At 36.0% G+C, this 24,383-nt stretch overlaps 3 protein-coding genes across 3 annotated transcripts; 2 read left to right on the top strand and 1 right to left on the bottom strand.

Annotated features, from left to right (window-relative positions):
- The first annotated feature begins 1,260 nt into the window (after positions 1–1,260).
- Positions 1,261–8,690, top strand: LOC147869349 (eukaryotic translation initiation factor SUI1 family protein). The gene is made up of 8 exons (XM_087328391.1): positions 1,261–1,441; positions 2,340–2,451; positions 2,790–2,980; positions 3,062–3,156; positions 6,271–6,705; positions 7,238–7,346; positions 7,690–8,335; positions 8,433–8,690. The coding sequence occupies exons 1-8, from the start codon at positions 1,307–1,309 to the stop codon at positions 8,555–8,557; spliced, it is 1,848 nt and encodes a 615-aa protein (XP_087184517.1). The 5' UTR covers positions 1,261–1,306; the 3' UTR covers positions 8,558–8,690.
- A 5,954-nt stretch (positions 8,691–14,644) lies between these two features.
- On the top strand, positions 14,645–21,592 carry LOC147869348 (thiamine pyrophosphokinase 1-like). Its single transcript, XM_087328404.1, has 8 exons — positions 14,645–15,244; positions 17,415–17,570; positions 17,653–17,749; positions 18,487–18,559; positions 19,297–19,398; positions 20,170–20,419; positions 20,503–20,657; positions 20,945–21,592. The coding sequence occupies exons 1-8, from the start codon at positions 14,674–14,676 to the stop codon at positions 20,960–20,962; spliced, it is 1,422 nt and encodes a 473-aa protein (XP_087184530.1). The 5' UTR covers positions 14,645–14,673; the 3' UTR covers positions 20,963–21,592.
- Positions 21,593–23,844: 2,252 nt separating this feature from the next.
- Positions 23,845–24,383, bottom strand: LOC147869347 (ubiquitin-like protein 5). Its single transcript, XM_087328381.1, has one exon. It carries the CDS (start codon positions 24,319–24,321, stop codon positions 24,100–24,102), a length of 222 nt encoding a protein of 73 aa, XP_087184507.1. The 5' UTR covers positions 24,322–24,383; the 3' UTR covers positions 23,845–24,099.

The raw sequence follows: 24,383 nt of genomic DNA, 5'->3' as shown, positions 1-24,383 counted from the left end.
CTAGAAAGTACATAGCTATGATTATGGATGGTGGAATATCTTGAAATGTAGTTGGCATTCTAAATTGCCACTTGTTGCGAATGTCTTTATTTGGAGAATTTTGATTGGGGGTTTTTGCCTTTGGGATTAGCTCTAAAGTGAGGTGGACTACTAATAGGTAATTACTTATTTTGCATTGTTCAAGTGGAAGATAATAATCATTATTTCATACGATGTACACTTGCTTGTCAGTTATGGAGTTGTATTTCTCAAATTTGGCAAGTTTTGTCACGGACACCCAAGCAATGGGTGTTTGCATAATTCACACAGGCCGAGCCAAAATCAAAGATGGAGGTAGTTTTCTTATTTTTTAGATATTGGGGATTGCATCATAATTGGGATATGTGCAATGCTTTTGCATTTGATGGTAGGCATGGTGTCAAAGCCTATCTCTGAAATTTAAAGGAAGCACTAATATGACATCTTTATTGGAGCAAATAGAAATTCATTCCTTGATGGAGCGTTTGTCTTCCTTATTGGCAGAGTTCAACATGTCCCACTACGCATGTAGTGTTGATCAGACTCCATTGTGGTACCCAATGTACGTAGTGTTTGTCACAAACATTTTTATCAATATACTTGTGTGTTTTTATTGAGAGAGAGAGAGAGCCTAGATGGAGTAATAGAGAGGTGAGATAATTGGGTTTTGAACCTAAGATGTAGTGTTAATAGTGTAAACAACTTACCACTAGGGTAAGCTAATTACGATAAAAGAGTGTGTGAGAGAGAGTACTGACAAATGGAAGTGATAGATAGATAGAGAATATACTGGGAGTAATATCGATCGAATGTCAACAAAGAAGAGTCTGAAATACATACTCACTCGGGGGGGGGGGGGGGTTCTCATTGTTTCCTCATATGTATGTCCCTCCGTTATCGCTACTTCCTGAAAGGCCTTCAATTTGACACTCGCTTGAGCAAATTGCACATGATGTCTCAAGCAAATATTTAACAGGGGCAACCACAATTGACCCACGTTCCTCCTTTTACATTTATGTGTTGCCTTACTTGGGATATTGAGATACGGCGACGGTGGTGTTTTCGTTGTTAGCCAGAATTGCTCTTTTGGGTAGGCCAGGGGCATTCCGCGGTGGAAATAAAGAAAACTCAGGGGTATTTTGGGAATTTGTTTTTTGGTTTTCGTCGGGGTTAAGTGTTTAACCAGGGTTGAGTTAAAAAACCAAGTTTTCATTTTCTGTGCCGAGCCATAGCCGTCGTCGGCGTGAGCAAGAGAAAGGAGAAGGCGAAGGCGAAGACGCAGAAAACCATGTTCAAGAAGCCCAATGAAGTTCGAGCTCATCAGAGGATCTCCGGAGCTGATCGGAAGAAGCTCCGTCGGTCCCTCAGAAATCGATTTCTTCACGCTTCTGATGCAGATTTAGACCTCATCCTTCCTCCCAAGGTATATAAACAAGAAGAAAAGATGGAAACGATATATTTCAGTTTTCATCTTTCTTTTGCATTATTCGTCTGCATGTGTAGATTTCATGTAACAGAAACCGCTCTTGCTCCGGAAGTCTATTAGTTGTCCTGTGCTAATCTCCCATCTCTCTGCATCAAATGCTATGAAGCTTCATTATTTTGATGGTACTCCCATTTATCTCCATTCTTCCACTTCGAAAATCATGTAAAGAATTTCCCTTCTCTCTATTTGTTTGTTTTCTATTTATTTCTTATATCTTAGGAAAACTTGATTTTTATATAATCCTATTTCAACTTTGGTCCTTATTCTTTCTCCCAAAGTAAAATTCATTTCTCTGTGCATTTTTTCCATACCAAACACATCTAAAATCTCTTGTTTTCTCTCTCTGCTGTTTCTTCTTATGTGCAACGTTTTCTTTGGTTAAGACACCATTTCTCTGCAAAGTCTCTCACTGTTCTCTTTGGTTGGCTTTCCTGTTTATAATTCCTACATAAGCGAACTTGAATATAAGTTACCTTATTAAGAAAACTTGAAAATAGCTTACCTTATGAAGCAAACTTGAATATAGCTGAAATTTCTATTTAATCTGACATGAAGCAAAATGTTTTTCTCGCATTTTGTCGATCATACTCTCTCTTATTTTCGTTTGATTTTGTGCATTCAATGTCTTTGTTGGTTTGTTTATCCACATAGTCTGTTGTTAATTTAATTTCGTTTTCATACAATCTCTTTATTTATCTTAGTGATAATTATACTAGAAAATCTATTAAAAAAGGTATCACATTCATGTTTTTGTATATTCTATTCAGCTTATGTTTTTTTCTTTCTGAACTTTGCACATGCTGTATTGACCATTTTGCCTGCTTAAAATCACAAGGCTGAAGTTACTATGGCAAAATTGGCGAATCGAGTCTGTGTCTATGGTGTGGAGGGTGAACCTCCTCTGCTGTTTGATCTCGATGGAAGAGGCAATGACATATTTCCAACAGGTGAGATTCCAGAGCAGAAAGATGAAAGCTCTAGTTATCTGATTGACTCTAATTGCACCAAGAAGGAATTTTACATACAGATTATTTGTTTTATTTTCAGCTTCATTCTACATTATCTTCAGATCTCTCTTGTCTTTCAGGGCCTTTTAAAATACCAGTAGTTTCCTGTGTTATCTGTCTCAATACTTATTAAACGAGTCATCATTATGACCTTCTTGACTTAATGAATATATACATATATATATATTTGCACTCTCTTTCTTTTTATTGTCCATTTCTTAATGGTTAATGTCCATAACATGTCATCATTATGAGTGTTTTGACTTATTATGGAACAGTATTTGCATTATGGAAGGTTCCATCCCTTTTGCCTTCATTTGTTCTCAAAGGAGGCGAAGTGTCGCGTTATGTACTCGGCGGTGCAGATCTGATGTTTCCTGGTATTCATATTCCTCCTGAAGGCCTTCCATCATTTACAGCTGGTGAGGCATGGGCTGTAAAAGTTCCTGGAAATGCGTCTCCTATTGCTGTAAGTCTGGAAATCCTTTTTTCATCAAATGAATACAAACTTAAAATGGTCAAGTAGCCCTAATTTGGGTTTATAATCCAGGTTGGAATAACAACTATGAGCAGTTCTGAAGCAATGAAAGCAGGGCTTCGTGGGAAGGCATTGCGTATAACTCATTATTACAGAGATACACTATGGTAAGGATGGGGGTGTTTATAAAAATAGATAATGAAAGAAAGACGTGATAACATATATGGTTGGTGAAAGACCATATATGCCTATGATACCTAACAAATTTTAGGCATGACATTTGTGATTGGCCAGCTTCCTACATCATTGCTAGTAACTGTGTTTTTTTAAGCAAATGCAAATTGACTTTCTTTGTCTCTGATTACTTGGAGACTAAGACACACTGCAGATGTAGATGCTCAACCTACCAAGGTCCAAGACAGCAGATGCATACACCATCCTCTTTTGAGGGTTGACTCTCCTTTGTAGAGCTTATCAGAGCTCCAGATAGTGACAATCAGGACTCTTCTGTGATCAACCCACCTATGTAGATCTTATCAGAGCCCCAGATCAGAGACAGATTACCTTGTATTCTCAGATCCCGCCACTTCAGGCACTTGTAATATGAAGCCTCTTTGAGCTGTGATTTCTGAGAGAACCTCAAAGGTATCTGATCCAATAAAATGCTACCTAATTACCCTGTCCCACTGTAGATAGGTGAGTGAGAGGGAACTTTTGTGTGACTATATTCTGGAATGGGGGTAGTGCTTGAATGTGAAATTCATATAAACAGAAACATGTAGTGACCTATGAGCACCAAGTTTCGGGCAATTGGCTTTGACAATTGCAGTAACAAATCAAAGGCAAATGCACTGGACTTATCATTCCACATTCAATAATAAAACAAATATTTGCAAATGAGACTGTAGTTATTATCAATGGCCACCCACAACCCTGCTTGGATAATGGCTTGAAGTTTAGGTTCATCTGGGATATCATCCTCATAAATACTCTATAAGTGCTATCATCAATCATGGAGCGTATGCTCTTTTGTGATCATCTAGAACGCCAACATCACGCTTTGGAATATTCTCATCAGGGCTTATATCATGTGTCTCAAATTTCCCATTGATGCGCCTCACATCCATCTTTGCTCGTGTATCAAGCATATATATTACCCATGAAAGAGAGATGTGATGGTGTGGTTAGATCCAAAACACCCAGGGAGTGGGGTGTTGTGTGAGGAGAGAGAAAGTAAAGAAAACTGTGCAGAAAATGGAGAAGAAACCCTAGCCGTTAAAAGTCCCTATCTCATTATGAGAGATTTGGAAGCAATTCTTATTGATAAGTAATTTTTAGGTCATTGGGTATGTTCATTCATGGCCAATGACCAAAAGTTATAAAGATAATGTAAATGCCTATAACCCCCCAAATTGGGGCCAAAGGGAGCTTTCACATCAAAAGGAGTCTTTGGGATCTTTATCCCCAAAAGCCTCCCACCTAAAGGACCAAGGAGACTCCTTTAAGCTAAGTAACTCCCACCACCTGTATACATAGCTGATGTTATGCCTTGGGTAGACACTTTGTGAGAGCATTTTCAGGATTCTGTGAAGTATTGACCTTGATCAAAGTGGTTAAGCCATCATCTAGCACGTCTCTGATGAAGTGGTATCTCACATCAATATGTTTTTTGCAAGCATGAAACATTGCATTCTTTGCCAAACATATAGCACTCTGGCTATCACATCCAAGAATAGGTGCCTTTTCAGGTGTCCAAACTCACTGCACAAGCGGGCTAACCAAATGGCTTCTTTGGAAGCCTGTGGCTGAAATATATTCAGCCTCTGTAGAGAAAGTGCATAGATAAGCTTGGTCAAGAGAAATGGATTCTCCAACCTTCAAATAGATCTTTCAGACCTCGTGGGGAGAACATGCTTGGGGGAGTTGTTGGATGCTGACTTCAACATATCATAGTTGACATGATCAAACAAAGCTTCCATAAAGAGAAAGAAATGTTCACAATGACATAGCATAGTTGTGGCTTTGAAGAGAGATTCTCCATGTGCTCCTTGTAAAACTTTTTTATCAGATGCCTTACAAAAACATGGGCACCTTGCCATTTCTTAAAGACAACTTTAGTTCTGAGTTTGTTGAGACTCACAATAGATAATAGGTTGAAGCCACCACTGAATATAACTCAGCAAAGCACGAATTGAAAATCAAAGTGGGTTGCTCTTTGGGAGTCTCCTAGACTAATGCTTTTGTGTCCTGAAAAGGAGAGTGAGGTGAACCAGTCCCAAGTTGTGTCATATGAGTGATAGTTACCCATCTACAATCCAACTTCCAGATGGAGGAGAATATCTGCAATCATCTGCATCTGCCGTCTGTGACATCCAGCTTTCAAACTTGAAGTGACTGTTCTTATGAAATAATAATAACACTCCACATCCTTGAAGTGACTTCCAGCTTGAATTAACTATTTATTTCTTCGGTTCAGAATGAGATGATGTTACCAGACATTTGAAGTAGGTAATGTACTTCTTGCAAAGATTAATAATAACATTAGGTTCATGCATTTAGACCCAAGTTTCTTGCCCCCTGCTACTGCCTTCTCCTTGACTGTTCAAATTGAATTTTTGCCATGTCTTGTGCCAAACATATAATGTGTGGTATTTGGGCATTTCAAGGATTTGCATCCAGAGGGCACAGCTCCTCTGCCCAAACTTCTTGAATGATAGGATCAACCACGGTCAAAAAAGTGTACACGAGTGCCTTCTGATCTTTCTCCTCCCACTCAAGAGGCCTTCACTGCTTCATTAATATTTGATTAGCCAATTCCACAAGTTGACGACTCAAATTGTATGATAAAATGATTAGGGAAGGGACCTTTATACAGGCCCCGGGTGAGAGTAGTTGGCTGGTTGTATGTCTGACAAATTTGGGCTGTCAGGTTGGTGTAGGCCCAAACTCCTCAAAATGAGAGCAAGTAATGGATTAGATCTTAATATCCATAATCAATTTACTATGCTAGTAGCTAATATGGCAATAAATACCCCTAATAAGCTGCCTGTTGTAGCATGCATGTAAATGATGACTGTTTTTCTAGAACAACTTCCCATTTTTGTGGAACCTTGATGTCATAGAAAACAGAAGCCAATTATTCCAGTCCCATTATGATACATTAATAGGTTGTGGATGAACATTATGTGCTTGCGTGAATATAAGTTTCACTTAACAGGCATGAAACATGTTTGGTAGGACAAGTGTATTCTTCGTATTGCTAATGCTTAATATCTTTGCAGGGAATCAGCTGAAGGGCGCTATGTTCCCAATGCTGGATTCTTGGAAGATATGGTTACCCGAGATCCTGCATTTCTTAAAGGAGAGTCTATTGAAGAACCTTCTGATGAGAATGATATACCTTCACATGATGATGATGATGATAATGATGATGATGATATCATTGAGCAAGAGGAAGAAAAACCGAGGACAAATGAAGTCATTGGCTTAACCTCTCAGGAAACATCTGATGAAGGCTCAAGCAAATCCAATGTGGAAAGCTTAGTTACGGAAATTGGCAATGCAAAAATTGATGATGGTTCTATGGAAGAGGATTTACCTACAGAGACACCTATGACAGTGGAAGAGGTTGATGCCCTTCTGGACAGATGTATGCTACAGGCCCTCCATACCACTGTCAAAGAAAAGGATCTGCCTATGCCAGGCAGCACTTTGTGGTAATTCCTACTATTTTTGCTTGGATTAGCTTTTTGTAAAAGTCATGGTTTTCATATTCATGTTATATGCTCTTGGTTTCACACAATAATTACTAACGTTCGCTTGGATTGGCGTTTCATAGAAATAATGTTGTATGATATATGTATGTGCGAGTCTGCACATGATCCATCTCTGCTGTAATTATCATTATTATTTTATGAGAAATTTCCAGAAATATCCCTGGGTTTTTCTTTATCTCTACAAATGCACCAAATTTTGGTTATTTCCCAAACATGCTTGATCAAATCCAGTAAGAGAGAAGGGGTTGAATTGACCATAATTTGCTCAAATAACTCATGATTGCTTATAAGGGACGAATCAACCATGTAATTGTTTGCATATCATATAATTACTATAAAGGGTATTTGGGCAAATAATGACAACCTAGGGTCATTTGGGCTAGAGGTATTCTACAGATTACTCCCTGTTTGAGTATGAAGGAAAGAATTTTATCGTGGGTTCTCGTAACATAGTTATTTTTTCTGGAAACAGGTCTGGCCACATATTACCTTGCAGGCCTGCTGGAGTAACATTAGATTTAAAAAAATCATCCCACAAGAAGCTTTCCAAGTGGCTGCAATCAAAGTCTTCAATTGGTCTGGTATAACATAGCCGACTGTTATTCTTGCATGGCTTCAGAATACTAAGAAGAGTAATCAATAAGGCAGATTGTGGATGCTCACTTCATAGTTAATGTTAAAATCTTTTACTTTTTGAAAGTGTATTTTGAAAAGCCCTGAAGCTCGTTAAACTTACATTTTAAATAAGAGTTCACTCCTATTTCATCAATTGTTGTATAACTTATTGCACGTTTTCAACTTCTATTTTTTCTCACTTTCTTTTATTAGTTTGGAAAGGTTAATTCGTTTTTATTTTGGTAAATGAGGGGTTATGCAGCACATTGTGCGAATTTTCACAGGATGCCTTGTTTTTTCACACGACAGATCTCAGCGAAGGAAGACAAACATCGGAAAGAGGTTATGTTACTAGGATTCAATCGTGGGCATCCAGATTTTCTAGCATTCAAGCCAGTAAAGAAGATTCAAGTTCAAGAGGCAAATCCTGTGCCTATAGTGAAGGATGGACAACCACCAAGTGGGCAAGTAGAGATCATAGAACTCTGGAAATGTAGTTCTCATGTTATTCCAATATTTGAGGCAGTGGGTGCTGATCCAAGCAGATTCTACACTGCATCTGAGGCAACAGATGTTGTCTTTTCTTATGTAGAAAAAGGCAACCTTTCATTACAAAGTGATAAGTCCTTTGTTGTCCTTGATGCACTGCTATGCGATGCATTATATAAAGGCACAATCAAGAAGGGAGATAGTTATCCAACACATATACATAAGAAAGATTTGGGTAGTTCATTTTTGAATCGGCTGCAGGCCCATTTCAAAGTTGTAAGAGGTACTGAGTCAGCCCTTAGGAAAGGTGCAATTAAAAGTGTACAGATAATGACCGAGCGACGACAAGGCAGTAAAAAAGTTACAAGAGTGTCAGGAATTGAAGCTTTCCTTGTTGATGCAGATGTACTGGCAAATGAACTACAAAAGAAGTTTGCTTGTAGTACTTCAGTTGCTGAGTTATCTGGTGAATTTTCTCTCTTCTTTTGTTTCCTTTATGATTGTTTTTGTTATGTATGGGCTCTTATATATTGAAACTATCGTGTTTGTGTTGAATATCACAGGAAAAAAAGGGCAATATGAGGTCCTTGTTCAAGGTGGTGTGATAGAGGATCTTGGGAAGCACCTTGTTCAACAATATGGCATTCCTAAGAAGTACATTGAAATCCTGGATAAAACGAAACGATAAAGAAATAGAAGCTTCTAGCTCTTTATTGGGTTTTTGAAGTGTAGAAAGATGTTTTTAGCTAATTGATACGATGAGCCATGTATCTTTTTAATCGAAGACACCATCTAATGAAATATATTGATATTCAGACAAATGTTGCATGCCTTGAGTCTATCCATGCTTGTATTTCAAATTGCAGTGACTGATAACGGGTTTGAAGAGTTTTGTCTTGCACTAAATTGTTTTGATGGTTGTTTATTCAGAAAACACTCCTCAAAAGTTAGAAACCTTCAGAGATGGCAATTTATATATGTTTGTGTTCAGTTAATCAGAGGCAATGTATATATGGGTCTGTTCACTTAGTTATATATTTACATGTTTTACATACTGATGATCTTATGTATTTAGTAAACACATTTGAAACCTTCAGAGATGGCAATTTATATATGTTTGTGTTCAGTTAATCAGAGGCAATGTATATATGGGTCTGTTCACTTAGTTATATATTTACATGTTTTACATACTGATGATCTTATGTATTTAGTAAACACATTTGAAACCTTCAGAGATGGCAATTTATATATGTTTGTGTTCAGTTAATCAGAGGCAATGTATATATGGGTCTGTTCACTTAGTTATATATTTACATGTTTTACATACTGATGATCTTATGTATTTAGTAAACACATTTGAAACCTTCAGAGATGGCAATTTATATATGTTTGTGTTCAGTTAATCAGAGGCAATGTATATATGGGTCTGTTCACTTAGTTATATATTTACATGTTTTACATACTGATGATCTTATGTATTTAGTAAACACATTTGAAACCTTCAGAGATGGCAATTTATATATGTTTGTGTTCAGTTAATCAGAGGCAATGTATATATGAGTCTGTTCACTTAGTTATATATTTATATGTTTGACATACTGATGATCTTATGTATTTAGTAAACACATTCCTTGGTTGAAAGCATGGATAACCACATAGTTTATGTAGATTTTGGTCACAATCTTGCAATAGTTGTTGAATGCTTTATGATTCATTCACAGAGGAGGGTTATGGGCCATGGATAAGTATATTCGCATGGTTAGAATAGAACAGGCAAATCTTTAAATCATGTGAATATTTGTGAGGTCTAATTTAGATGCATAAATAATCCCAAAGAAGGGCATGAATCTATTTTCATGCCTTCAAATGCAATATGTACGAGGTTTTAGGTTTCGAGGTTCAAAGGTCTTGAAATGAGCGACTTGTCAACAAAGCAATCATTGAACATGTAAGACGAAAGAAATGTAATTGTGCCTACAAAAACGTACTTTGCTTGTATGGGTGGTTTTTAGAGTTTTGCAAATAACTCTTATCTCGTGCCTATATCTTGTTTTGTTAGATCCCTCACGTTCTTCTCTTTTCACAACTTATCTTGCACAATTTATCCATCCATCTTCCACACATTCACATATCCTAACATTTGTCATTTTTTAGTTTAGCAACCATATGCCCACATGACCACACTTTCCCTCATTGTAGCTTAATAGGCAAGTTGGCATTCAGGGTTTTTTTTTAATGCTCAACAATTTACATGTCACCATGGGATTTCTCATGCTCCAATGCACACTAAAAGGTGACACATCCAATGGTTGGTATCTCTCCACATAAATGTTGTATTGTTGGATATTCTAGTTACAATGTCCCAATCTCTACAATGCTTGTGCTGCATAATTATGACACTCTCATTTAATAAGCATGAAGCAAAAACTAGATGATCATAATAGTCAATCCCATAAATTCTTACAAGGGATAAATGTCCAAACAAGATTGGATGTAATGGGTTGTTGGTGTCCCTTTGCATAGATGGTGTATTGGTGGATATTCAAGTTACCTTGTCTCAATCTCTACAATACGTGTGGTGTGTAATTATGGGCAACCTCCTTTAATAAGCATGAAGAGAACACTAGATTATCGTAATTGCTAACCCCAATAATTCTTCCAAGGATTACACGTCTCCCAAGTTAGATTAGATGTAGTACACCTAGAGAACGATGACAATTTGAGCATGTTTTGGTTTACATATTCATCATTTCACAAGACAAAAATGAGATTTGGAAAATTAAATTGATCACATTTGCTTCGTGATGCATCCGTAGGTTCCTTGATGAATGAGGCTTTTTGCAACACCACAACAATGTATGATAACCTCAAAAAGATGCAAATGCTTGTGTTTCAAACATTATATTACACATGTTGCACCAAACTACAAATTGTTTTTTTTGTGAATGGGAAACAAAGCTCATCAATACATGCTAGAGCCCATCCCTTTGTCTAGCATCCAACCATTGCTTCAATATGACTTAGCTCAAATTCTCTTCAATGTGAGATAGGGCATTGGGTCACATGTGAGGGTAATTTTCCTTGAACAAGTGCAAGAGTCAAAGTATCACGCTTTGATAATGTTTGGCACTCCAAACACACATTTCCCTCACAACAACAATGTTTATCTCTAAAATTCTTGAACACCAAGAGTCACTCAATTCCACAAATACATGTAAAAATGATTCGCTTTTGGTCCCATAGGTCATATTTGACCTCCAAGGATGATAATATTGGTCCATCAACCAATAAATCAATTTATATACCTTTTGTTTCATCATGGTTTTATAGTGCAATGGTGGTGCTTTGGACTCCATAACACAAAGTTATCCTATCCTGATTTGATATGATCCATTCATCGTCTCTTGCATACTCATCATTTGATCCTCTCTTATCCTTCACATATCCTCCCCTTTGTTTGCTTGACATTGACCATAATTTCATGAATCGGCATTCTTGAGAATCACCTCAAGGCCAATGTGTAGGGACATACAATCATCTACCCTTTAGTTGATGAGACGGCAAGGGTAAGTGTCAAACACCCTCTAGCTGCTACTTACGTGTGGACTAACCACAAAAGAAAACTCTAAACTAAGCCTATGACTTAATCACACATATAAGACAAGATGTCTAACTTCCATTATTCCACTTAAATCATTTCCAATCATTAATGATACAAAGACTAACATGTTAATTTATAATTAAGTCTATGATTGAGAGAGAGAGAGAGAGAGAGAGAGAGAGAGAGAGAGAGAGAGAGAGAGAGAGAGAGAGAGAGAGAGAGAGATGCTTAAGCTTTAGCTTGAGGGACTATGTTAAATTGAGGAAGAACCCTCCCAAAAGGTTTATAATTTCACTTGCATGATACTCCATTATTTTACTAAACTACAACTATTTCTTTTTGACACATAGAGGATATAAAGATTAAGATATTAAATTTATAAAGAGCATTCATCTTATCTATCTTTCTCTCCTAAAACCTTGACCCTCGTCATAAACCATAGCTCAAACCATAAGATTCCATTTCAAGTGTTGAAGCTTTATTTCTTGTACTCCGAGTGTGGTAGGTTTTTCTCTTAATGTGTTATTATTTCTCATTTCTCGTGTTATTCTAATTTTAATTATGTGATTATGTTAATGTGGTGGCATAGGTTAAAGTCTCTTTCACAAAAACCAATGTAATAGTGAGGTTAAGGAGATAGTTCACCAAGTGAGCTACTTCACTCCATCGACACGCTTAAGAGTGATTGGCATCCCCTCTTGCTTATCTCACAAATAATATGGTGTTTATCCACCTGATTCTTATAACAACGAACCAACAAAGAATATTTTCGTTGTATATTACATACTTAGAACCACAATTTTGCTTAACACTTAAATAATCATTATTTCCTTGATGTACTATATTCAATCTAGGCAAGAGGCAAGTAAACCACAATAGAATGATGGGACCGGAAGATATCATGATCTAGTTCTTGCCTCATCACGCTAGGTCTTTGAAGCAAGAGGATTTAGAAGAATAAGAAAAAACTTTATTAAAGATGATGTCCACCCAATTGAGATGCCCTTGAGGTGATTTACACAAAAGATGATTGATAAATGGAAACTAATTACACATGTTGCGAGGTGTCACTTTGACTTTACAACATAGAAGGTATTGTGTTCCCATGTGTCACTTTGATTTTCTAACAAACTTGGAAACTTCTACATTATAATATGAAGACTAATGTATCGACACACATATATTATGGTTTGAATTTTCAAATATAATGTTGTTTCTCCATTTAGTGACTTTTTTTAATTCCTATCAATTTCTAGTTTTAATGGTTGACATCATGGGGTAGACTTAGTGTGTATTCAATGTTGATTTCCCTATAAATTGACCATTGAGAGGTACATTATGTAACCAAAGAAGATTGCCACGAAAACTCTAGCATTGGGGTTGTCAACCTTTCTCCTTTGGGGACCTAGAATATCTGGCATGGATGGGGTTTCCTTGTAAGGCTCACGCACAATAATTATTTCTCCTATTCCTCAACAAATCTTTGTTTTTGTTCCAAAATCTTTAAGTTTTAATTTTCTGATACATCCCCTTTATTTACTACATGCTTATATTGTATTGTTTGGAGGTGTTTGATGGTATAAAGCCATTTAAAGAGGCCTAAAATTATCACACTTGAAGCATAAAAAAAACCCGATGCAATGGCACCAGAATGATCTCATCTCATTAATTTTTTAATATTCAAATACAATGGTCTATTACAAACAATATTCTATAATATGCCAAAAGCTATATCATTTGGGCTCATTACCATTTCCCCCTACCATTGTATTGTATGTTGTATAACACGCCATAAAAATGGGAACCCATATTCCACTACAACATGTCAAAATCACTTTGATTGTCTTCATGGTATAAAATAAATCAAGTTATTATTTAAGAAGACATATATTCAAGGCAAAGTTATATATTGTTCCGAAAATAACTTTGAAGAGACCTAAAATGGGGCGTCATTTATTTGTCATAGAAATATCACAACAAGATTCCACAAGCAAACTAGTCTAGGAAATCATCTCTTTTGCCATACGAAAACAAACATATCATGCATGTTATTATAAAAACATCCCGAAGGCTTCGAGGTTGTCTGTTATTGCCAACCTCAAACTTTGATTCCATTGCAAGTATCATAGTTTTTCGGTTAGAGCATCCTTTTGGGACAAAGGGCCCTAGCAATGGGCACGGTTCGGTTCGGTTTTAAGGCAAAGAAATCGAACCGAACCGTTTATATAAAACAAAAACCAAACCAAACCGTTTAGGGAAAAGTTGAAACCAAACAGAACCATTTAATAAATTTTTTAAACCAAACCATTTAAAACCAAACCGTTTAAGGAAACATTGAAACCAAACCGAACCATTTAAATTTTTTTTTAAACCTAACCATTTAAATCAAACTAATTAAACATCTAAATAAACAAAAATACATTAAATTAAATAAGCATTTAAGTTAATTTTATTAAATCAATAAAAGAAACTTTAATTGAACCATTAAATTAAATAAACATTTAAGTTTAATTAATTAAATCAATAAAAACCCATTAATTAAACCATTAAATTAACAAACTATTAAGGTAAAAAAACCTATAAACCCGAGTTTTAGAACTGAACCGAACCGAAAGCGAACCGTTTATTGAAAACCCAAACCATTAATTTTTTTTGGGAACCAATAAATTGTTAAACCATGGCTTAACGGTTCGAGATGAAACCGTGCCCATTAGCTATGTCTAGCAGCGCATCATGAGGCGTAGCCCATCACTATTCAGTCGGGTCATAATTTTGTGGGTAAGGATTGGATTCAGTCGTAGCCCATCACAATGAAGGGGGGGGGCAGGGGCTCACCTGCGTATCGATCGGCTTTAAAACAAGGTTGTGCCAAAAGCTTGCACACAATTCGAACGAGGTGGACTTATTCTATTCCGAGAACCCTAACCCTAAGTAACCCTAGAGAGCGCACACATTATGCATACAAATTATACAAATACATTATTAATATGTATTATGTATGAGACAAACCATGGCTGAAACAGTGGGCTAAATTTGGTGTTAGAAGACATTAATGTATCTTTCTTTCTCTCTCTCTCTCTCTCACAAACACATAATAGGAGAACATAAATATATGTATGTGTTATATTATATGTACAGTAGTACATATTTCACCTTCCTCTTCTCTCCTTCGATTCTTCGTCTCCCGCGACTTGGACGCTACGATGATGCCGTGGAACCTCCGCCTCCTCTTCTTCTGCAGACCCCTCGTTACTTCTTCTTCTTCTTCTTCTTCTTCTTCTGCTCTCGTGGATTTATCTACCAGAAGAAGCTCCACATCCGTAGCTGCAATTCACCACCATCATCATCATCATCACCATCTCCATCTCCTGCTTCATCACCGTCCCACTCATCGTCTGACGGAGAAAACCCTATCTCGCTGCGCCATTCCCTCGGCAAGAGCAACAAGCTGTAATCCCAAGGTAATAACCGTCGGATCTCCTTCCGCAAAACCATGGACTTCCGGCCGTTTCCAAACGGTTGGATCTACTTTATCGAGAACAAGGAATTATTCCCCTATCTTTAGAGAAACGTCAAGGAATGTATCTCCGTTTTGCCGTTTCTCCAAGGAAGAAGCTGTCGTCACTTCATTCACAGGATCCAGTGCAATATTCAATTATGTTGGGAAACCTGTGAATTTTGCTATGATTTGCAATCAGAGCTTAGCGTCTTCATCATCATCATCGGCTTCGTCCTCTTCCTATTCTTCTTCTTCTTCTACTCCGACAAATGCAGGTTAGATATTCGTCCATTTCGTAGTCATATATATTTGGCTTTTCTTAGGATAAGATGAGAAACTCAAAGTTTCTGGTCATAAAAGAAAGATATGTCTAAAATCAGGTCCAAAACTCCACCTTGGGACTCTATGCTCATTCCTCAGTCATATAGACACATGTCTGCGTGTATGAACTCGAGCTAATATCTTTAAATTTCGACTCTTGAAAATTTTGATCTTTGATCTTCTTTCAATAGATTTGTAGGAGAAGATGACAAATACTCAGATATTGTATTCATCAAAGAAAGTTGTGTGTTCATCCACATTCAGTAGATAATTAATTATTTAGTCATAAAGACACTAAACTTTCAAGAGTGAGAGCTTGAATATATGGAAAACTTGAGTTTGAGTTTCATGTTCGTCAGTGGACTTGATAAGAGTGACAAACAGTCAAAACCTTTTCTGACATTGGTCAAAGCCATGTCCAAACTCAGGATTTGTATAATCATTAATATTTTCTCATATAGACGTGAATCTTTATATTACCTTTTAGATTTTTGCATATCCTTGATCTCAACGCTCTTGAAGAAACTTGATGTCATGAACACTGGCAATATGCTGTTTTTCTAAGGAGGGGAGGGCAAACAGTGGATTGTTTTCACATCAGAGAAAGAAATGCCCGAACTCGGGAAAAAATCCACCTGAACTTATAGTAAGTCATACAGAAATTTTCTAACGACGTGATGGCAAACTATTGAATTGTTTTCTCATCAGGGAAAGAGACGTCCAAACTCTGGGAAAAATACCATCTGAACGTATATTAAGTCATTGAGAAACAATTATATGTCAATATTAAGTATTATAAATGCAAGCGTTCATGTTCTTAAAGTGGCTTAACTTGATGCACGCTATCAATGCAGTTTCTCCAGAGATAGTAAATACAGATTTTGTCGTCAAAGATAGCTTAGCCATGTTCAAACTGTTTTTGTGCTAACGTTTTTGAATGTGATCTTCCATAGACTTGGTCAGCTTCAGACACATCCACAATGAGATTGTTCATTTTTATAAATGAGTTGACTCATACAGATTAGTTTCAGAGATCTGACTCTGAACCTACATCTGTTTGCATTTACTTATTCAGTTTGGGATTTCATAGCTTTGCCCTTGATGTTCCTTAGTCATATACATGGTCTCTCTTCCTTTTTAAGGAGATGACAGACACAGTTTTCGTTGTCAGAGAAACCTATGCACAAAGCTCCATTAAATCCATACTCTCATATCCTATGTTTTTATAAATATATGTGGCTTTACTTTCAGGGTACCCTTTCCAATGTTATTGGATACTGAATGTTCATATAGTGCAATGTTTTGACATTTAAAACATATAGAGAGGCTGTGGAAGTGGTATACGGTTAAATTGCAGGTAGACCGTTGTTTGAGGAAGATGCCGTTTTATTCATGAATTGGTGTTGTTTCTTTCAGAGGTGAGAGGGATGTCCGTAAGAGGCTGACTTAGATCCTCAATGCTACAATAATTTGAATGAATATTTTCTGCCTCTCATGGATATTATTACATTGTAGAAGGGACTTCATTGAGACACAAAAGTGCAATAGATCGATAATTGGAGGAGGCCTTAATGTTATACATATCTGGAAACATGAACACACAAATGTTCTGTGAATTATATTGGTAGATTCTTAAGCATGGTCATCAAGACTCCCTAACTTACATCTCAGGATGTATTAAAACATAATTGCACTGCGTGTTTACTGTTGATAGGTGTTTGACATGGTTCTCACCTTGTTCGACATACTTCATTAAATGACTAACGTATAATATACTTACAAAATCCCTCTTTGCATAAAGTCTTTATGCCTCCACCAATTAATTGATATAAGATAAACCTTTAAGTTCCCTTAATGATGTAATCATCAGAGTGATAGCAGTAGCAGCTGAGATACTTCAGAAAAAACTGGTAGTGTGCCCCAGAATCTGAAACATATTATCAAATGGGAAACATATTTGCCAGCCTGTCTCTGGCAAGCTTGGCATTATGCTTATTCAGATCTTCTGCTGTAGCCATCTATAACACTTAAATTAATGTATGTTCAAAATAATTGGGTTGATTAACACGTTGGTTCATTTCTAGATGCTTGCTAACAATTTGAAGCTTGAATGTTTTCGCTTAGGCAAAGAAGACACAGTTCTCCCTATGATGCATCATTCCTCTAGTTTTCTTCAGGTTTCTTTATCTGAAGAAGAAAAGGATGTTGTCAATGAGTCATTTGCACTTGTGGTGTTGAACCATGATCTACCTTTACTGACACCATTTCTATGGGACAAAGGTTTGTCACAACATATTGACCCCCTCATGTATGTTTCACATTTCAGCATATGAAAGTAACGTGAAACTACTGTTGCTTGCAGCATGTTGTCGAATTTGTGCAGACGGAGGAGCGAATCGGATTTATGATTATATCCCTCGTTTCTTACCATCTGAGGACCCTTTTATAGTTAGACAAAGGTAAGAAAGAACTAATGTTTTGCTGACTGTCGTATCAATGAATTGTGTCTCTTGTTATTTGATTGGAAATGATCTTCCAAGGTCATATCTTACCCTCTTGATTACACTTATGGTGACAAATTGTGATATTTGTAATAATTGTTTTCCTCATTATTATCTAAGGATATTTTAATGGATAAGAAAAGATAATATATTTCTCAGGAGATTTGTAATATTTAAGCATTTTTGTATTGGAGCATGCCTTTTTAAACTCACATTTTTATTTGAGATGAAGGTGCATTAATTTTGAGATTTTTATAAGTAGTTTAGAACAGGAAATCTCTAGGTTCTGAGAAGGGGATATTTTTTATGCTTTTTTTTTTTTATCTCTTTGCTTATGTATATGAAGTGGTGTTAACAAAGAATACAATATTAGTGCATTGATATCACCAAAATTTCAGGCGCATCCGGTAGATTGTCATTTCCTATAATTTAGCTCATAATGAGTTTGTGAACATGTAAATATTATGCATTGAACATTATTATTATTACTTTCCAAAGGTACACATTTCTTCCTTTACAATAGAGGATTCCTTACTTTTCTCATTATTTATCAATGAGGCATGTGTTACTTTGTAACAAGTTTTTCATGTGTGACCTTGTAAAAATGTTTAGATACAGGCTATCTCATCATTAATCTATTAGTCTTGCATCACATTTTAACAAGTTATTCATGTGTGGCCTTGTAAAATGTCTAGATACAAGCCAGATATCATCAAGGGGGATTTGGATTCTATTCGCTCTGAAGTGAAAGATTTCTATGCCATGCTAGTAAGTGTAATAAGTATTTTATTCATAAATACAGCATTCTCTAAAGTTTCTCCTTTCTAGTTTAGAAACCCTTTGGTTTCCCTTTCTAGATTTAAATTCTTCTGATGGTGCTAAGCTTTATCTACGCCTTTGTGATAGTAGTTGTTACATAATCGTCTTTAAGCTTATTGCTGCCCTATCAAAGATGTGATTTATGTTGGACTTTTATGGGAGTGGTGACTTTGTTGGTAGGCCCAAATGATATCTAGCTAGACGTAGCATATATATGGAAAACCCACTCTAAAGTCAACATGATTGATTGAATCCCAACCCAGTGTTGCGTGGCTTGTTGACACTGTGGTATCTGCAATTCATCCATACATGAAAACTTATAGCTCAGCTAGTTTTCTTTGTTGCTTTGTCAATTACATAATCCCAACCCAGTGTTGTGTGGCTTGTTGAAACTAGTTGTTACATAATCTTCTTTAAGCTTATTGCTGCCCTATCAAAGATGTGATTTATGTTGGAGTTTTAAGGGGGGGGTGACTTTGCTGGTAGGCCCAAATGATATCCAGCTAGACCTAGCATATATATGGAAAACCCTCTCTAAACCCAGCATGATTGATTGAATTCCAACCCAGTGTTCTGTGGCTTCTTGACACTTTTATGTGCAATTTATCCATGCATAGCTCATCTAGTTTTCGTTGTTGCTAGCTTTTCTAAGTAATGGAACTAAACCATATTAAATATCTATTTAGGGGACAGAAATCTTGGATAATTCAGATGATCAAGAAACAACGGACCTTTCGAAATGTCTTTCTTATGTCAAAGAGAGCATGGAAGATGTTGATGAAGGAAATGTAAGCAATATTAATCTTGAGAATAAATCTAGCAGTAAATAAATTTCTTTTGAGCTTGGAGTGCACAAATATTTTTAATCATGATAATTTACAACATGCCGTATTTTTCTGCCATTATACAGTTTGCTTAAGATTAGAAAACATTTATGCATCTCTCAGACCTTTAGTTAGTGGTGAAACATTTTTGGCACAAAAAAGTTCACTACATCTTTCAGATATTTCTTTGATGGTAACAAGCGTATATTTTGTTTTAGCTGTCTCTCTTTATATATAGTTCTCTTTAAACATCTCTCAGACCATTAATTAGTGATGACAAGCATTTTTGGCATAATACAGTTCAGTTAAGATGAGAAAACATTGTATACATCTCTCAGATTTTTTAATTGATGGTAACAAGCATACATTGTTTTTTAGCTGTATCACATTTTTTTCTACTCCTTTTAGATAAGCTTCTGTGAAAATTCTTATGTAAATTAATGTCAATGATGGATGCAAGCTAAAGCTGTCACCATTAAGGTATTCAAATGAAAATCAATAGAAGGAATGAGGATGATATACTTTTCTTGGCTTGCATTGAGAAATATGGTTATCTTTTGCTAACTTCCTGAGGTTAAAACTTACAGGGAATCAGAATGATATACTATGCATGACTTGCATTGAGAAATATGATTCTCTTTTGTGAACGTCCTGTCATTAAAATTACAGGGAATCAGGATGATATACTTTTTTGTGGTTACTTTTTTATGAATTAATATCTCTATCTCCTTTCAGATGAAGCTTCTTGTGCTGGGTGCATTAGGTGGACGATTAGACCATGAGTTTGCAAATCTCAATTCTCTGTATCTATTCCGGAAACTTAGAGTCATTCTCTTAAGTGATGAAAGCATGACTTTTCTCCTTCCAAAGGGCCATAAGCATGAAATTAAGATAAATCCATCTGTGGAAGGTCCTTATTGTGGTCTTTTGCCTCTGAGTGGTTCATCTCTCAGCACTACGACATCTGGTCTAAAGTGGGATCTAGGTATGCATACACATCGTTTTAATTTTTATTTGTGAAATCCCATAGTTTGCCAGATTAATATTTACTTTTCATGATTATCACAGACAAGACTTCGATGGAATTTGGTGGCCTTATTAGCACATCTAATATTCCTGTAAGTGACCATGTGATGGTGTCGTCGGATACCGATTTGGTCTGGACAATAAGCCTCCAACATCTACTTGCTCGATTGCGAGAACACATCAGTTTGAGGAACAAGGTTATCATTTCTTATTACTTGCATAGTCGTCTAGAAATTGAATCCTAACCTTTGTGAACACGCTGAGATTATTAAAGCCTTGACATCTTTCTACCAAAATCAATCATATGCGATGCATAATTTCTTTGAATGCTTCGACACTGTCAACCATAGAAATGGAGTGAAAGACTCGATTTAAGAATGTTAATGATGGCTAGTAAATTTCCAACTGAAAAGAATGGAAAGTTTATGAGAAGTTGACTACCAAATTTAGCATCTAATTGTGACCTTAACATTTCCTTCTTCAGGGTAGTCAATGTCTATAGTGGATATATTAAACCAATGCATTATTTGGCAAGAGGAACCCGCAACTTCCTCTCAACATTCTTTTATAAGGTGGGAATGAGAGCGTTTCATGGTCATGCAAAACGGACATTCAGAGCTTGTTACGTTTTACCTGGTCATGTAGTATCTTTGTACAAGAGTACAGCTAATAACTGAATTCAAAATTTCAACATTCTTAGCTTGAAGAATACGAAAATACAGTGGTTTTCATCTCTTCGTAGTTCAACAATTCACACATACACACCCGTATATATACGTATGATTGATGATGGATCATTAACAATCATATATCTATATATACAGTTTTATCTGATCAGATATCGTTCAAAACTGGGCGACACAGTGTTATCTTCATCACATTTGAGTCAGTGGTTGGGTCCTTGAACAATTAACATTCAGCCAACCAAACTGCTTTGCTACATTAAATCTTTGCCACCGCCATTATTTTTTAATATGAACTTATTTTAATGTATATAAATAATATTGGCAAAGGTGCTAATTTTGTGAAGAGAAACATTGTAACATTCAAATATTTGAACAATATTTTATGTAATGATGAAATTTTTAATGGTTAGTTTTGTAACTGTCAATAAAAGTAAATATGAGCATTACCAATACTTGGTTCTTGGTAAAGCTTCCATGTGGGATGATTTATCCACAGCATTGTATTATTGAAATGGGTAATAGGATTCAATACTTTAAGATGTCATTTTTTGGAAAGGGGTCAATATCATTGCATTATGGAAAGGGGTCAATAGCATTGTATTATATAAAGGGGTCTATAGCATTGTATTATGTAAAGGGGTCAATTGCATTTTAATCTTCTCATTTTTTTTAGCATTTTAGTTGAACGGGGTGAATGGTAAATGTACAAACGTCACCAAGCCATGCTATGCTGTAAATGGTCTATTTTATGTTTTGAAGAAGCTAGCGACTCTTTTATTCAAAACTAACCAGGCTCATCATCATCTTTCTACGTCTTCAGATTGAAACTTTTCAATGATGTGTGTTTTGAGGGTAGCTAGTGACTATTTTATGCAAAACTAACCAGGCTTATCATTCTATATCTTCAGATTATAAGATAAGGAAACTTATCTGAATGAGAAACTTCAAAGGTTTGCTTGTTTATTTTGCAAATTATCTTGAATATCATATATATGCATCAGTGGAGATTGTGTTGATAACTAAAGCCAAACAATGAACCACTTAAATGGAATGGCCATAACCCAATATATTATATATAGATAATAGATATAATCACTTTTATTACTAGGTCAAGTTACCAACAATTATGTGCATTTTATATGCATGGGTGGAGATCATATTGATGATTTAACTACTTATAGATGTAAACTTAAACAAAACAATGAGCCACTTAAATGTGAATGCTAATAACCAAATATGGGTATTGACAATTTTATTACTAGATCATGTTACCAAAAATTTGGTAACTTTATTAGTATCTGTCAAATACACTACTCAGCATCACATTTTCTAAACATTATAGAGCTTTGCCAATCCATTCCAAATTTACAAATATACATATGTCCAAGCGACTGGCCCTATTACATTCTCTCTTTGATCCAGGGTTAAATAGAAGATCAGTCTTATATGTATATACTTGTGTACAAGGAACCAGCTGAGCAGGTTTTTTCTCCAAACTTCTATGTGCTTTTCATAGGCAATCAATGGAATATATAAATTTTAATAGAACAACAAATGGAATATTGAAATTGATATAAACTGGCGTATAAATCTAAAGAGGGATTGCTTTAATGATGAAGGCAATTAAAACAATAGGGTATTCGATGACTCCTACACCACCTATTTCATGCATTTGAAAGAATATTGGTTCAAGCATCAGAAGCTCATATTCTTTAATATTTCCCTTGTACGATCAAATATTTCATGCATTTTAAAGTAGATGAGTAGTTCGTAAACAAGTTTCCAACTTGTATTAGTTCAAAATTAGTTTAGCCTATTACTAAGTATTTATGAAAACGTATGTGCTCATGATGAGGCATTTTGTTCAGCAAATGTAATTATGCCCTATTTGTAACAATGTTTGATTCTGCCAACAGTTACGCTCTCTACAAGACTAATTAGTAAGAAAGACTTTTCATGGCAAGGGCAAACTAACATGTGATCTGGAGCCATTGCGTTCTTAATTACACCATAGCAGGCATAATTTATTTAAACATTTGGTCATCTTCAATGGTTGGAAGTTACACAGAGCACACATGAGAAGAACAATCTAATTTATTACTCTTGTCACAATATAACATAAATGGCTCATAGCAAATTGCAGCATAGAGCAAAGTAGCGCATTCAGACTCCAAATAAAGCAGATTATGAACCTACCTATCATAATCATGGCCTTTCCTACACAAGGTGCTTAATTATGCAAAGATCCAATTTGACATACATAAATTCACACCAAGTATAAGCGCTCCATCTAGCACACATATACCAACATCAATGCAAAATACCATTAATACAATCCAAGCTACAAATCGACCATACCTTACAAGATGATACTTTTTATTTTACTTTGATTATAATTTAACATGTCTTACAGCTCAAGGATCCAATCAATATCTCGGACTTATATACATATACAGGAGGAGTTTTAAATACATGAACTCATCATAAAGCAGAGCATAAAACAACATCATCCAAAACCACATACTGAAACACATGCAAAAGCTATGCCAAATTTCTCAAATATATTCAGAGGTTTAATCCTATATGAAATCACCCAACACAACCTATATATCCATAAGCATCCTAGAATTCTGGAGACAGATACATCCTGTATATTCAATACACATCGAAAGCCTCCAAATCTTGTTCACAACATATTAAAACCACAGGTTAATACTTAATTAAACCCCATCATATTACAACTTATACCCAATCCAATCCAATCCCACAGTACACTGCACCATGGTGGCAGTAATAAGAAAACCTACAAAATAATTACCTATGTATGTATATATAAGGTCACTCCATGTCTTAACATGGATCAAGACACAAATGATCGGATAAAAAGTAAGTCTTTTTTCTTTTCTTTTTGAGAGTTGAACTTGTGATTCGAGCCACAGTTTCTCTTCCAGATTTAGTTGTAGTAAAGCTCAAGGCCCATACCATCATGGATCTCGTAGTCTTTGAGTGTGATGTGGTCCTTGTAGATGTTGTACCACTTCTGGATGCGAATCTTCTCGGGCCTAGTCCCCGTCTGGGCAGCCACAAGCTTCTTCAGGTCCCCGATGGTGTCGTCTTCATTGCATTTCACGCGCACCTTCTTCCCCAGCCGGTCGTTCAACACCACCTCGATCATCGTGGCGAAGGCAACAGCGATGGCGACGTGTTCTGCCAGGGAAAACGTGAATCAGGGTTAGG

This window comes from Azolla caroliniana, unplaced genomic scaffold (genome assembly GCF_043228905.1).
Source record: "Azolla caroliniana isolate FFs.n. ecotype wild unplaced genomic scaffold, voAzoCaro1.0.p SCAF_1, whole genome shotgun sequence".
Taxonomy (NCBI): Eukaryota; Viridiplantae; Streptophyta; class Polypodiopsida; order Salviniales; family Salviniaceae; genus Azolla; species Azolla caroliniana.
This window is presented reverse-complemented; position numbering and strand designations above follow the sequence as displayed.

Coding starts and splice junctions, on each gene's coding strand:
- LOC147869348 (XM_087328404.1), top strand. CDS start 14,674: ATGATGCCGTGGAACCTCCGCCTCCTCTTCTTCTGCAGACCCCTCGTT. Junction 17,750..18,486: donor CCTTTTATAGTTAGACAAAG/GTAAGAAAGAAC, acceptor TAAAATGTCTAG/ATACAAGCCAGATATCATCA. Junction 19,399..20,169: donor AAGATGTTGATGAAGGAAAT/GTAAGCAATATT, acceptor ATCTCCTTTCAG/ATGAAGCTTCTTGTGCTGGG.
- LOC147869349 (XM_087328391.1), top strand. CDS start 1,307: ATGTTCAAGAAGCCCAATGAAGTTCGAGCTCATCAGAGGATCTCCGGA. Junction 1,442..2,339: donor ACCTCATCCTTCCTCCCAAG/GTATATAAACAA, acceptor TAAAATCACAAG/GCTGAAGTTACTATGGCAAA. Junction 3,157..6,270: donor TATTACAGAGATACACTATG/GTAAGGATGGGG, acceptor ATATCTTTGCAG/GGAATCAGCTGAAGGGCGCT.
- LOC147869347 (XM_087328381.1), bottom strand. CDS start 24,321: ATGATCGAGGTGGTGTTGAACGACCGGCTGGGGAAGAAGGTGCGCGTG.